This window comes from Semicossyphus pulcher, unplaced genomic scaffold (assembly GCF_022749685.1).
Source record: "Semicossyphus pulcher isolate SPU_LCO1_2020_fin unplaced genomic scaffold, fSemPul1.0.p SCAF_11, whole genome shotgun sequence".
Taxonomy (NCBI): domain Eukaryota; kingdom Metazoa; phylum Chordata; class Actinopteri; order Labriformes; family Labridae; genus Semicossyphus; species Semicossyphus pulcher.
Genome location: NW_027211615.1, coordinates 25,538,694 through 25,554,751, shown reverse-complemented (window position 1 = coordinate 25,554,751; position 16,058 = coordinate 25,538,694). Strand labels below are relative to the sequence as shown.

Below are 16,058 nucleotides of genomic sequence, written 5' to 3'. Positions count from 1 at the left end.
TGTTTCTTTGCGAACCAAAAACAATTTGTGCAGGCCTAAATATTACTAAGCCCTTCTCCTATGTGTTTCTCTCCATCACTGCCAGAGAGAAATGACGGGTGTTTCATGAATGTAGCTTACATGACAAACAGTACCCAGAAACATGAGGCGGCTCACCTTGCCCCACTCTCCCCTAATCCAAACCGTTGCCTCAGTTACTGTGCAGCTCTTCTGATCTATTTTCTGTGGTTAGCTGTTGATAAGTTGCTAACTGGTGCTTGCAGACGACACTGATGATGGTAAACTTAGTAGGGGTTGTTCACTAGAAATCATCTGAGTGAGCGTTCCTCCGTGAAGTAAACTTGCGAGCTGTCCGCAGCAGCAGAGACGTCGCAGGCATCTGCAGTGATGTTGTCGTCATACAGAAGTACCGCTGTCCGCTTCACACGTCCTCGTATGTGGTGAAGTCGGGTGCGGGTGCTTCATTTCGAAACATGGTGTCAATAAAAGTAGCAAGACGTGTGTAGCTCAAGTAGAAGTGCTTTTTTTTTGCAAATGTACTCGAGTAAGAGTTAAAGGTTTTCTGCGAAACAAGTAAATTTTTGTGAAAAAATGACTCAAAGTACATGTAACAGAGTAAGTGTAGCGTGTTACTACCCACTACTGATAATGACACACGCTAAAACATCGACACTTCCTTCTTAGGTTTTGGCTAAAATATGATAATTCAAGGAAAATCGTAAAGTAAGTGAAGTTGTGAGACTTCTGTGGCTCTTTTTTCATCAGTTAAAATTGGCCCTTTTCAAGCAAACCCCCTTCACGCTGTCCGTCCCCACCATGTTGTGTTTGTTTGGGAAGAAGCCTGAAAGTAAAATACAAAAAGAAAGAATGATATTGACTTTTTCACTATTTATGCTACATCACTTGACTTCCCTCTTTGCTTTCATAATTACATCTTAATTAGTTAGAGTGCTATCTTAATGTCAATATGGGTCATTCTACTTCATCAGTGGATAATGACGGCACACTTGGAGGTAGAATAGGGCCTTAACACCTCATATCTGTGCTCCTGCCTGACCAGAGACAACAGCTGTTTAATCAGCTGAAATAAAAGTACAGAGAATTAATACAAAAATAATAAAAATAATATAATATAATAAAACAATAGCTATTTTTACTGTCTTATTTTTATGTTTTAGTTTTGTTTAGAAACTGATTTTGGTATTTTTAGATGTAGTTTTTATGTGTATAAATGTTTTTACGTTCAGTGTTATATATGTGGTGTCTTGAATGTGATTGTAGCTGCTGCAACAGTGTGATTTCCTGTAAACGACTAATAACGCATCCATCCATCTGTCCAAATAATAGCACAATAATAATAATAATATCTAAAACATACTGGAACAAGAAAAATACACCTTCTTAATTAAATTCCTTTCCCCAGTCTTAAACCTGTAAACGTCATCACAATTTAGCAAAACAGTATTAAATCAAATGGCTGATAAGTCAAGAGCGATTTTTTATTAACATTATCCAGTTTGGAATGATTGGACTAAACACGGACTAACATTTCTGCAGTTTAAGGAGATCATAACTCTTTCCGTTAAACAAAAAGCCAGAGGAGCTCCAGGCTACAAAAGATAATCTATTCCAGTGGCTTTTAATATTTTCAGCCTGTGAACTTTGCCCTCGTTCCTTTTTTCACAAAGCACTCACGTGCCTTTAATCTGCTATTTTGGATACAGCTGCAGCAAGACACAAAACCAAAAAACAGAACAATAGCATAAAATAAATAAACATTGTGTCCACACTAAAAGAAAGGCAGATGCTCCTAAAATTCAGCAAAGCCAGAGAATAATCCATGAAGAGCAACATATTTTTGCTTCTTCTTTTAAAGAACAGTCAGAGATACTCGCAGGACGCAGCTGTTTCTAACAAAATGTTATAACACTTTGTTTTCTAAAATTACGGTAAAGCATTGATTTCTTTTTGCAGTGTAGCCATAATGGTTGCCAAAGTAATGGTACAGTTAGCACGAGACTGATATTCACTTATATTTGAGTTGTTTGCATTTTGAATTATTTGTATTGTACTGTCTTTTTTTGGAGCTATCTGGCACTTTGGGATTAATTAAGTTTCATCTGATCTTTATCTTACATAGGGGATAAGACTATTGGGTGATAGTTAAATATCTCATAATGAAAGACCAGACCTCGGTAGCCCCTATGATATCTTAGCTACACAGAGCATAACACACCTGAATCTCCAGCTGAGCTGTAAGCAGTTGAGTTGCATTGTGGGTTATGAAGGCGACTGATTTGACAAGGATGCAGAATGCGTGGACAAAAAAAACAAGACATCTCCAGCTCTACTGCATCGATATTAATTGTCTGATACACAATGGAGGATTTTTACAATAACACAAAGTTTCCGGGGTGCATTGCAAATTTGGTGGAGCTCTGTTTTAACTAGCTAGCAAAAAAGGAAAACAGAGAGGAAGAATAAATTCACCAGTTGTTACATACCGTACGCTAACTTAAACATTAACCGATGAGTTCTATTGTTTGTTTTTCTTTTGATCTATTGAGATGCATAGAATTATAGTTATATCATTAGACATTTATGTTCCTATGACTGTGACTCTTATTTGTGAACTGACAAAGTTTTATCTTTTCATGAGCCATATTTCCTAATAAAAATTGTAAACCAAAAAAAAAAAACACTAACCGATGAGTATAGTCTTAACCCTCAGACAGCCCTTTGGAGTAAGGATGTTTTGGAGTGGATATAACTGCTTATCACTTCTTCAAAGTACTATAACTGTCCTCACTAAGATACACATTCAAGAGCACACACACACACACACACACACACACACACACACACACACTGTAGTCTCAGCTGTAATCCAGCATCTGAAGGATTAATCTTCACATCTCTCTAACCCATAAAACGTGGGTGTGTCTGAGTCCTTCTATGAATGAGATTATGGGTCATACATCCTCGCTTAAGTTAGAAGCCAATACTGTCGTTTTTCTGAGATCAAAGTATGGAGTCATTGGAGTGTCATAAAAAAAGTATCAAAAGTAGTAATAATTTTCGCATTTATTCTCCCTTTACCTCATATATAATGTATTTATAGGTGTTTATGTATGTATTTTATGTCATTTCTTTGCCTATGTAAATCACTTAAAATGGCCTTTGTGATTTTAATGTGCTTTATAATTAAAACTGAATTGTTAACTTTAGCTATGAATTATATTTTTATGGCACTCCTATGACTCCATACAAACCTGCCAGTTTTGCGCCGCTGTTTCACACTAGTGCAAACCACAAGGTCACCTTTAATACTTACTTATTAACAGTCACACTGCACATTTCTGTTGACAAATTCCTGTTTGTAATTTATTTTCCACCCTTCTTCATGCTGTATCTAAAGCCCTACATGACGGTTTTCTGTGCTACACCATGCCCACGTACAGACAGAATCAACCTACACTATTGCTTAACCTGAACTAGACTGTGGGTCAGACTGTGGTGAAGAGGCTGACAGCCACGTTAGCATCCTGTCTGGTTCCTCAAATCTGGGCTTGCATTAGCATGTTTATATATTTGTACCCTCAAATTCATTGCAAATGCATGTGGAACATATTGAAACAGCGTCTCTGGCCTGCAGGAGTGTGTGGGAGGGGAGCTGACTGCACGTCTCAGCGGGACGGAGGGGAAATCGAAATAAATCTTGAGATTTACTGAGGCTTCACGCTTCACACTTCACGTTGTTTACACAGGAGATAAGAGCAGGACTCTGCCAAGCTGAATTGAAAAGCTGATTTTCTCTCGGTAAATAATTTGATGTGTATTTTGCCATAGGTGAATTGCATCTTCTGGGTAGTGTTAGGGTGACATACGGCGCCTAAAAGACTTCTTTAAACGTTTACCTTGAATTACCTTTTCTTGACCCGTGATTCTTTAATGGTCCTTATCATTAATCTTGGAACAAGACTCAAGACAAACCAAACTTTTCATACACAAACAACAACAAAAGACGTAAAAGAAACAAGTAAAGAAAAAATAACTAGTTTAAAAACGGCTTTACTAATTTCAAGAGGCAGTAAGCAACATGAACTTTCCAATGGAAATGCTGACGCAAGTCACGTAGAAAATGGAATGTTTTAGTTTGTACAGAGTCGCTGTGATTGGCTGGTTACGTGGAAAGCTAACCCTGATTGGTCGTTTGATTCAGACCGGACACATTATTCAACAAACTAAATTCCAAAGGCCGGGCGCTCACAGATCAGCAATCAACATCATTTTAATTTAATGTTGTTATTTTTAAGCTATTAAAGCAAATGAATGAATAATTACATAAATAAACTATATACTCAGTGAAGTTAATTAAAATAGCACCTTTCTGTACTAGACATTATAAAATGCTTCCCATTAAAAGAGAAAAGAGAAAAGTAAGTCATAAAAGGAAAACACTAAATAATAATAATATAGAAATGTGAGATGCATAACTTGATGAATATAAAGCTAATTTCTACAAACAAGTATTCAGGGGGTCTTACGTAATATATTTCATAAGTTTTAATAATTTTGGCTTGTGTCCCCATTTGGACAAACTGTCCACAATTACCACGCCGCCATGTGTCCCCAAAAGTAAGCTAAGTCAGAACACACATACACACACACTCGTACACTAGATTGTTTTGATTGTCTTTACGCCCTTCATATTTTACTTTAAACAGCAGTTGACAGGTGAATAATTAACTGTGATCTCATTAACCATCAAAGAAACGAGGGGAATAATTAGCGAGACTCCATCTAATTAACTCCCCGATTCATTTAGGTGGCCATTTGGTAAGCTGGGTAATTAATTATCTTTGATTCACCAACATCACAAAACGTTTTCTGTCTAATCTTTTGCTTAACCTTTGAGAAGTTGATGTAATTCACATGTACAGCAACATCCAAGAAAAGCACATGTTATACATGTATCATTCTTTTCCTGAAAGTGTGTGGTGCAGGTACAACAAAATGTTAAAATAAAGGCTTATAAGGCTGTGACAGTTCACTGACTTTAAATTAGCCTCCAACGACTGGTTGTGACAGCCATCCAAATCTCATTTCCCTCCTGCTCGGAGTTCAGCCAGCAGATAGCATGTGGTGTCTGCACATGTGAGACATTGACAAAGGGTAACAAGACTTCATTTATCTGGTTTCTGTTTGTATTCGGTTAAACTTTGATCTCTCTCTCTTTTCAACCTTTTCCATCAGTGCTTCACGTGTTAAAACAAAGCCTCTGGAATGCTGTAGGATTTTACACATGGAAACAAGCAGTCATACTGTCAGCCAGTTTTTAAATTTTGCACTATTCCCCCCTGTCTATTGGGCCTGCCAGACCCCAACTCACATGTTGTTCCAGTCAGTATTAATCACCTGATTTACATCCGTTTGCACACCTGCTCCCGATTCCTAAATTCACCACTAGGCTGTGGTCAAATAGTCCGAAAAATACAATCTATGTTTTTTCCTTGACCTTGATGAGAAACATCATGCTGTCACAGAAAACAGAATTCATAACTAATAACTAGGAAAAGGCGTCCGCATTGCTAAGAAAATCTGAATCTGAATCAGAAATACTTGATTAATCCCTGGGAGGAAATTTTGGCGTTACAGTTGCTCTGACACAGAGAAAGCATAGAGAAATATATGGCATAAAATAGAAGTAAGAAAAAATGTCAAATGTGTGCATAATATATACAATAAAAGATAAAGATAAAGGTTAAATGCTCAGAAGTGGATTTATGGTGATTTATGCACTCTCTCATGAAAGGGAGTGAAAATCATCACGGCTGTGATTCGGTCACAGGCCGCAGTTGATTTTATACAACACGAGCGGCAAATAGTAGTCAACAGTAATAATCAACAGATTGTTTTTTGCTCAACTAGTTCCACAACTTAACTGAAACTGGACTGTTGTTGCCAAGCAACCTAAAAAATTCTCCTGCACTCTGTGTCTACAGGTTACCACAGATCAGCTGATTTCATCATGTACATTTATCTGTTTGTTTTAATGTATCATCAACCAGTGAAATAAGAGGCTGCTGTGTGATTCAGAGGTACCAGCTTGATCACTGTAGACATACACAGTCTGCTGTAACGTTAACAGTATTCAGAACACCTGGCTGAAGTCGTTTTCTATATCGCCACTCATGGAATGCCTCTTATCCAATCAGATTACTTGGTCAGAACTAACTGTTGTATCATTAAATATAAATGCCAGAATAAAATTTAATTGCCAGAATAAAGTTAAATGCAAAATCCATGTGGTTTTACTACCTGTGTGGTTTTGCTACCATGAAACTACAATGTTCTGAAGCTGGACTATTAAACGTGCTTCTTAGATTCCTCGCCCTGTATGTGCTAACTATAGTTCGATGCAGGCTATGTAAGTAGACAAACTTTTGCCATTTATTCTAAGCTTAATCCAAAAGGCAACTGCACTTGGTTGAAGTTCTTGAAGACGTTTCACCTCTCATCCCAAAGGCTTCTTCAGTTCTAAACTGACTGGTGGACTAAGCTAGAAATATAAGGCACTAACAAGCCTCAGTAGAGGAATATAAAGGAATTAAGGCTACCAGGGAAACAAAATAGTTAAGAATTTTTGTCTCCTTTCTACCTGTTTTTATTAACATAAATCCTAATTGGTATGATTGTATGAAAGGAATTGTTAAATTATCGTTTTGTTTCCTGTGTTTTCAGCCAAAGGTAAATGTTGCTGCCACAAGCATCAGTTATTTCATGTCTTTTTGGGAAAGGATGTCCCAGTGTTTCTTATGCTAAAGGAGATATGAAAGGAAGCATTGGAGCTCTTTTCCGTCACATTCAGAGAATTCAACTGGCTCTGATCATGGCTGCCACTTAGATCCTTCCGTGTCATTTCACTCAGTTAGGAACTTTCCAAAGCAAAAAGGACAAGTGGAAAAGTGGTGTAGTTCCGTGGAGGCTTTTTTCCTGTGCTCTCCATGCTATTCAAAGCCTGTTTATATGTGTGAGCACATTGAACGGTCTCTCTTTCCTTCCTTGTTTGTGGCCTGGCTTACGCAGCAGCCCAGTTCCACCTACACATGACCAGATCATCTATCGAGCTGTCCAAATAGTTTGAGTCTTTTTGCCTGCATTCAGAGTTTTCTTTTGCCTCTGCCTACTCTTTGGAAATGGTTACTTATTTTTGTTGGCCCTGCTCCATCCGGTCATGCTTGCGGTGTGGGTGGGGAATCCTGTTAAAGTGGAGTGCAGGCAGCAGAAGAGACAGTTGATGTGATATTAACTCTATTGGCTGATTATCGAACAGCAGGAGGTGGTGCTGTGAGAAAATTTAATCCTTTTTTCCAGCTTGTAAGTGCTGGCAAAGACCCTGCAGATTTTAGTTCACTTGACAAAATGAATGAAAATATTTCAGTCTGGATTATTAACAATACTGTCTGTATTTTCTTGAAGTGCTGCACAGAGCTGATGTATGGGAGAGGCCCTTTACCTATCTTATCAAACATGTGTGTTTGGTTTCAGTCCTTGGATTTCTGAGTGACTTCATAGTTTCTCTGAAATCAGTGAATATCAGTGAATTTAACACTGCACACCAAGTGTGTCGACTTGACATCGTCTTATCTTGAGTTATCTTGTTTTACCTTGATATATCTTGACTTATCTTGAGTTGTTGTATACTATCTTGACTTATATTATCTTATCTTGACTTGCAAAACTTGTCTTGTATCTTCTCACCCTGACTTCTCTTGAGTCACCTTGTCTTGACTATTTTTATCGCAATTTATTTTAAGTTATATTATTTTACCTTGACTTATTACGTTGTCTTATCTTGAATTGTTGCATACTATCTTGACTGTTACGATCTTATCTTGACTTATTATCTTATCTTGACTTTCCTAAACTTATCTTGTTTTATCTTGATATATTCTGACTTATGTTATCCTAGTTCATCGTATTGTTTTATCTTGAATTATCTTGAGGTTTTGTGTCTTATCTTGACTTTCCTTAACTTATCTTGTTTAGTCTAATCTTGACTTCTCTTGAGTAAACTTCATATTGTGATTTATTTTAAGTTATCTTATTTTATCTTGACTTAATACATGTCTTTTCTTGAGTTATCTTGTTTTATCTTGTTGTAGATCATGGCTAGACTTATCATGCCCTACTCTCTCAGCACTTTTATTTGACATGAAAAAATGTAATCAGGGTACATCATTATAATAATTAATTTTAAAGGTTTTAAAAGCAAACATTAAAGAAGGAATGCTTAATACTGTTACTTGTAACAATAAACTCCTCTGCTCTGTGTCTTCTTCAGGTGGTGCGTGACCAGATCACCCACTGTACCATGAAGCTACGTCAGACCACCGGCATGATGGAGTTCTGTCTGGAGGTCCTCAAAGAGAACGATCCGAGTGGATTCCTGCAGGTATTTGACCCACTGTGTGTGTTTATGTTTAAGATTTAGGCTGCCCTTATGGTGTCTACATGTCTCGAATGCCAGTATGCACATAGAAACTAGATAAAGGAAAACTTGTTAACTGCACATTAATTAAAAAATCTAGTTTTTAAGTGTTGTATGCTTGTGGGTATAAAAGTTACAGGCTCTCTTAAGTATAAAACCTGCCTCTACTTACTCAAGAAAGTAAAAAAAAACAACCCTGGTTTGAGCTTTTAGCTTCATTACGAATTAAAAATCATATGAAACAATAATTGGTTTGGAGTTCTGTGGAACAGGGGCATACGTGATATCAGGCTGTGGCAAAATTAATGAATTAATTCTTGGTTTTAGTCTCTTCTGGGAAATTGCTGAACGTCATGAAAAAACAGCTTTAAACTAAAGTTTCAGAGTTCTTACACAGGGGTTTTACTGTACATAAAAAAAATGACTTTTTCTGAAGTATTTACAACCAGAAATGTAAATGTAAAAGTTAAAAGGAAAGAGGATGCCTAAAAACGTAATTCCTTTGAGCTCATAAGGAGAAATGAGCTTTCCGGGGAGCCTCTGATGTTTGTGAAGCCAGCACAGCTAAAAACACACTCCACAGTCGGAGCAGGAACACACACACACACACACACACACACGCACACACCAACACAGGATGCATGTGATTTGTTTTACTAATAATGCAACTGATCTATTTTTAATTGACCAGGCAGGTTTAGCTATCCCAGGCTCAGATGCTCAGTACCTAATCAATAGTTATTGATCTGGTCATGTAAGGTCATAAAGGTCATATGTGACTTGTGCACCTGCTTGGAAGAAAGCTGAAGAACAAAACGGGATAGATTTAACCCTTATGCTCTGTTTGGGTCCTTGACCCCAAGCCCTCTTTAACAGCTCAAAAAAAATATTTGTTTGAGTAACTTGTTAGGTGTCTCAGTGACCCCAGCTTTGGTTAAATAGTGGATTATTGTGTACATTGCCTTCTGATCTGTGTTAACAGGAACATGTATTTAGCATTTCCCATTTGAAACCCAACATAAGTCTATTTTGATTTCATTTTATTCATTTATTAGAGTTTTATTAGCTCTCTGGGGTCTAACCCCTGGCAAAAAAAACAACCTTTTCCATTGTATTTAATTTTATACTCTCAGTATAAAACCTGGAAATGTTGAATGTTTTCCTGTTATGAAAAATAAGTAATGTTTTCTTCATTTGTAGTTTATTTGTTACGTACCGTCTTTAGATTAATGTTTCGCGAACAAAATGAATATACAGTATATTCATATACACTCACCGGCCACTTCATTAGATACACCTGTACAGTCTAATGCAGTTCAATACAACAGCACTGCCATGGATTCTGCTGTTATGAAGTTTTCTGACCTTTGTTTTGTTGAGAGTCTGAAGTGTGTAAATTCAATTATGTTTATTACTGAGGTCGTAGTTAAAGGTGGTATTGTACTGAAGTCAATTATATTGAGATGTGTCTCTAATTTTTTGTCCTCCTTATACATGAGGGGGCCAGAGTATTAGAAACACCTCTGAATGTAATGCAGCTCAGTACAGCCGCACCAACTTGATGCTGAAATATCATTGAATTAACACCTCTATGACAGCTTAGAATAAAGCCTGTACATTACACGCAACATTAAAGCAGATGTTATGGCTGAGCTGGTGTATTGGATTACTTTAGACTTTTCAGGTGTACCTGATGGAGTGGCCGGTGAGTGTATATTCAATCATACATAGCTCATATAAATATGGTTTATGGTGATTTGCATATTTTGTCATCTTTATCAAATGTCCAGTTTGTAGCGCTAAGAATGATTAATAAGGCAATACTTTGCTACATATTGGATTTTAATAAGGTGAAAAGTAAAGGGGGGGATATTGGTTGATTTTTTCTACGATTACCGTAAAATTCGGTGAACTAGATGCACATTTAATACATTTTTTCTCATCTATAAAGTGGGCTGCGTCCTTTGTACCAGTGCGACCAATATACCAGTATAAAAGCAGAGAGAGGTAGTTTATTGTGTTATGGTATTTTACCAGATGACGGAGCTATAAGCTAGCTAACGCTTCATCAAGGATGTGCGCCGTTACCGACAGGCGCCGCCATGATCCCCAGTGCAGCACCTCACAACAATCAACGTTACCGTAGGCTGATCGCTACCGCACCAGTAGCTAGCAGGATTGCAAACTCGAGATGGTGAAAACAGATGGTAGGATGTAATTTGTGTGTTTTGAATGTCTTTCAAATGAAAATATATTGAAATAACTTGTATACACTTTTTGGCTGACTGCCTGGGTCAGCCCTGCACATGGGTTTGTATGTGACTGGCTGACTGACTGAGTGGGGCTGCTCCTCCGCTGCTCGTCTGCTGTCCTTACCTGCTTTCAAACATGTTGTCATCGGCCTCATAAGGACAGTCCTTGTAACTCATTGCCCACAAAAGCACACATTGACCTGATGCGGTCAGTCACATGCTAGGTTTTGACCTAGTCTTGTTAATTAATAAATAGCTATATAAAACCTCTTTTCCCCTCTATGATACCCCCCAAAACAGACTGCGACTTATATTACGGTGTGACTTATATTATGGATTTTACGGTAATATTCTAATATCAAAATGTCAAAAAGAACATCAATTATATCAAAAAAAGAATACCTATTTCCGACAGAATCAAACACATGAAGAGCATGTCGTCTTTTTAACCTCTCCGACCTCTGAGCTACACGTACAGCTGTTTCAATTTCCACTGAATTACAGGACATGAAACTCTAGAGTCTCTGCTTCTGGTTATGAATCATTTCTCTTCCTGGAGAGAGATAGCAGGAGAGAGATAGAGTGAGGTGGAAGGGAGAGATGAAATAGAGATCAAAGTCACTCCTGAGGGAGGGACACACACACACACACACACACACACACACACACACTCACCCTTGCCTCTATTTCATCTGAATATTTCATAATGTATTGATTACGGGGTTCTTAATGGTTGCAAAAGCCTAAATCATAACTGAAGGCTTTTAAGGAATCAAAAGGTGGATATTGGGGATAAATTCAAGTTCAGGGACGTTCAATGCAACCAATCTGAAGTGGGCAAAGGAGGCTAAATGAAGCAATTTACGTTTTAATGCTGGAGGATGAGTCTCTAAATCCTCTGCTCATGTTTTGCCTTAAAAGAAGCTATCACATATTTTGCGGCTGAGTGCAGTTTAGTGTAATGTATTCATTTAGCCTTTCTTTCATCCCGAGGCAGAAAAGCTACCACCAGCGAGGAGTCTAATTGTTATCTTTAAATATTTGAACTGCACTAATGCGAGCCTCATTTCACATGTCAGACACAACATAATGAAGCCAGGCTAATGAAGGAGATCCCAGAACAAAGATGCCGATCTGCATGCAGGGAGGGCATCACAGTAGACGTATTTACATGTCGATATTGACTGGATGCTCTTAATTCTGGTGTTTGACTATGTCTCATGCTAACTTGTCCATGTGTGTGTGTGTTTGTGTGTAGATCTCAGATGCTCTGATAAAGCGGGTCATATCATCTCAGGACCAGTGGGTAAAAGGGGCCCTGGAGCCAAAAGTAGGCCCCGAGTTTGACCTCAACCTCAACACCGACTCGCTGCTTCAGACCATCCTGCAGCTGGACTTCTGCCAGGGCAAAGGTAAACCGGAGGAGCACACACTTGCACACTTTTAAATATAGGACCCATTTTACAACTGTCAACTATAAAATGTAATTTATCTATTCAATCTTTTTCATTAGCAAATTATATTTTAATTCCTCAAAAAAAGTGCTTTGATTTACATTAGTTGGATTGGGACACAGCTTGGGTCTGTTGGCAACTTAAAGCCTAGTTCAGATCAATGATTGGCAACGCAACAAAACAGTTTCAGAATTTTGCAGAGAAAATTGCAGCGGTGTGGACTGGTTAGTCTCCAAATGCAGTTTTAGAACAGAATAATGTACCTATTTTACTTCAGCCAATCAGGAAACAGCATAATTTGGCGTAGGCACCCTTTCTCTGGTGCTGCAGTAGCCAAAGACACCTCCAGATCCTCTCTTTCCTAACTCTGCATCTTTGCCGTTAATTAGTCAATGTTACAGCTAACATTTTGAGCGTGTCACTGGTCACTGTCACTGTCATCCATTTCTTTTTACGATAACGATAACAGAAATCCAGCTAGTTAATTCATTTAAACTAGGCCTAATACTAACGTTATAGTATTAATTAACGTTATAGTATTAACGCATAAGTAGTGGGGTATGTCAGTGCGTCGTTGCTATGGAGACGGTCAGCTGCATTGCGCTGCGTTGCTTTGATGTGAACGGCCCAGTTTTAGAATGTTGACGTCAAGGGATTCTTTTGGCAGTTGCATCCAGTCTCGTTGCAAATCATTGATCTGAACTGGCTTTAAGTCAGAGTGGCAGGGTCAACAAATGTTGGCAGGGACATTTAAATAAAAACAATTCCTATACAGTCAAATTAGTTAATCAAAAAATCAAACAATGTATTCTTGACACATTTAGATCACATCCCTGGGCATTCTGTTCACCTATTTAACAATATATCCCAAAAAACTATGAAAAAGTTGGTTTGTTTGTATTCTTATACAAAATCCCATCATGATTTCTTTCTGTAAAACAAAATATGACGTTAACTGAAGCTATTTCAAATCAATTACATCAAATAATGTCAAACTCCATGCTCCCAGTTTGTAACACAAGTTCTGTCAGAACTTAGAAGTCTCAAAGCCCAATCAATACGTCAAACTTTAACACGCTTACTCCTTTTTAAAAGTTGTTTTTACGGGCTGCCTGGAGCTCTTCCCGATGAGTAAACTGAACTCCAAACTCAGTGGACTGCCCTTTTAAATGGGCTCTATAAATAAATTAACATACACAAACACCCTCTCCCTAAAACAAAGCTAAATTTCCCTTGATGATAAATTTAATAGCCAATAAACATTTTGCTTCTACTGCTCTTTCCTGCTGAGGTTTCTTTAAGTTGTACAATAATGTGCTCAACTGATTAGTTATTCATTGGCTGTTGCTACCCAGAAACCGGTTGGCATGTATGAGTAAACACACTGTACTTAACATTCATACCGCTGTACTCTAAGAGATTACCCAGATGTACTGTTAATGTACATTCATATGTAATCAGCACTATGCATATTTCATCTTGATACTGCTCCACTGAGGCAGTAAAGATCAGGTAGCAGATGTGGATTCAACCTCATTAAAACACTTAATATTAAGACGTTACATTTCATGCAATATTTTGTTTGCTTAATGAGGTGTAATTCAGTAAATGCATTGTGATCCATTACAAATCCATTGAAGCATAATGTAATATAATCATTACATAATTAAGATCAGTTCAGTGTGCTGTAGTTAATAATATGCACATGGAAACGGGATTATGCTCTCATAATGGGTATATGGGTTCCTCTTGGGAGCCACCTCAAGTAAGCTGTTAGACTTAAAAGACTTCTTTTTTTTTTATCTCCAGGGACATCATGTTCTTTTCAACCAAAGATCTCAAGTTTTCAGGCATGTAAATAAAGAATGTGAGCCATATCTGCAGGTCATGACCCTGGTGGAGTTGTAGTTGAAGGAGGATTTCTCTAATTTAAGCTCGAGGCAAGAGAATCCGAACAGACTTTGAATGGTATAGAGACTTTGGTTGTCCCGGAGCTTTGTTCTTTAAGGGCGGTGACATGAAACCAATCCGTGCATTTCCCCACCGACGCATCCCACTCATCACTGAGAACTAAGCGATGAAGTTTAAAAATAGACTGTTTGATTTCATGCCTTTGAATTTAAGTATTTGACTTCCTGAGCAGCGACACAGTGTCGGAGGTGTTCTCATTCACAAGCTGCTTTTAATAATTTGCTATCATTACCAGTGGCCTGTGGTCTGAACTGAATGAGTTCTTCTGGATAACATGTTTTTAAGAAAGTCTTGATGTCCTCTGTAAATTTAAAACTCAAGTTACTTTGGTCAACACAAAAGCATTAGATGTTTGTTTTTTCTCATGTAATTAGTAACTGATGGGTGGGAATCGCAGGGTAACTCACGATACGATATACGATACGTGGCACATTATCATGATAATATAACAATACAGTGATTCTATGATAATTGATGTTTTGCAAGACAATTATATAATGATACATCACGATATCTGATTAACTGAAGAATACAAAATGCTCCTGAAGAGGTGAAGTGCAGGATTAAGATTTTTGATGCAGTGACTCAAATTGGCAGGGAGATGTGTTTAGTGTGCTTTATTTTTTTAAATTGAAATATCGATATATTTGGCGGCAGTGATGCGATAATTGTATCACACCAGTCAGGGTGATGATATATTGCAATATCGATATTTTGTCCCACCCCAGTAACTGATAACTTATTTATTTCAAGAAAATGTTTGAATCAATTATTAGGAAATGACCCTTAAAATAAAGCATTAACCCTTTGTTTCTCAACATGAAGGCCAAAAAGTAATTTGCTTTTTTAGTTTCTTGGCATAAAGTCGTGTTAAGGCTGTCCGGATGACGGGGAGTGGGACGCAGGGTGCTTTAAAGTTGGGATGGGAGAGGGGAAATACCAAAATAATGGCAAGCTAAAAAACAACACGTCCTTTCACTAAATCAGGTTTAGGTAAGCTCAAACTGCCGCTGCCGAGCAGCTGACTCGAAACTAAACTCTCTAGGAGCACAAGGAAACTCTACAAAACCAAAACACAATGGCCACCAGGCAAGCCCTAAAAGAGAAACACAAAAGGCTGGGTTTAGAAAAGACCTACCAAGCACCAACAAACTACACACTAAGAGAAGCTAGAAATGGTGAGCAGTAACGCAGACAGGTTCTTGTGGTGCTTCTGCAGACTCACACACCCCAACACAACAAAAAAAAACACAGAGAACCTCTCACTACCTCTGAAGGTGAGGTAATGAGTCAACACAGATCACTGGAACCCAAGGATATATGTAGGCTTCCCTCACCTGGTTTTAATCAGGGGCAATCAGATACACACACCTGACCCTGCACAGAGATGATTCCCTCACCAAATCTAATGAGTGGCAGGTGTGATAGCACCTTACAAAGGCTTACTGAATAGGATTGAAATTGTTCCTAAAAATACTAAAAACCCTCCCATAAAACTACTCACAAATTGGCCTCAGTGTCTTTAGTGCAAGCTAAACCCTGATAATTTAACATAACGTTACAAAACAGTTTAAAAAAAAGATCTTACTCCAAACAGTGGGAAACCAGATTCGGGACTTTTGGTAGGTTTTTTTTTTACCTGGAAATGATGTGTTTGAAGGAATTGTAATAAACAAATTGTGTTTTTCATGTGTCCATGTTATTGATGCAAACCTCAGTAGAAAGTTTTAATTTCTTGTCGTATAGTGTGTTTGCAAAAAATAATGACTAAGGTAACAACTTGTCATTTAATCTCTTTGTTCTGACTCTGAGAGTTAGATTAGAGGTTAATCACCTTGTATTTCCGCAATAAAGATTGTTAGTAAAATGCAGGAAGGACGGCCATTA

At 37.8% G+C, this 16,058-nt stretch overlaps 1 protein-coding gene across 3 annotated transcripts in view; it reads left to right on the top strand.

Annotated features, from left to right (window-relative positions):
• LOC138611442 (E3 ubiquitin-protein ligase TRIM9) overlaps nt 1–16,058 on the top strand; it is a 63,265-nt gene that overhangs the window by 35,337 nt on the left and 11,870 nt on the right. For all 3 annotated transcript variants that reach the window (XM_069684572.1, XM_069684563.1, XM_069684554.1), the window contains exons 5-6: nt 8,348–8,458; nt 12,005–12,158. In XM_069684572.1, coding sequence (XP_069540673.1) covers nt 8,348–8,458; nt 12,005–12,158 — 265 coding nt within the window. The remainder of the gene's footprint in view (nt 1–8,347; nt 8,459–12,004; nt 12,159–16,058) is intronic.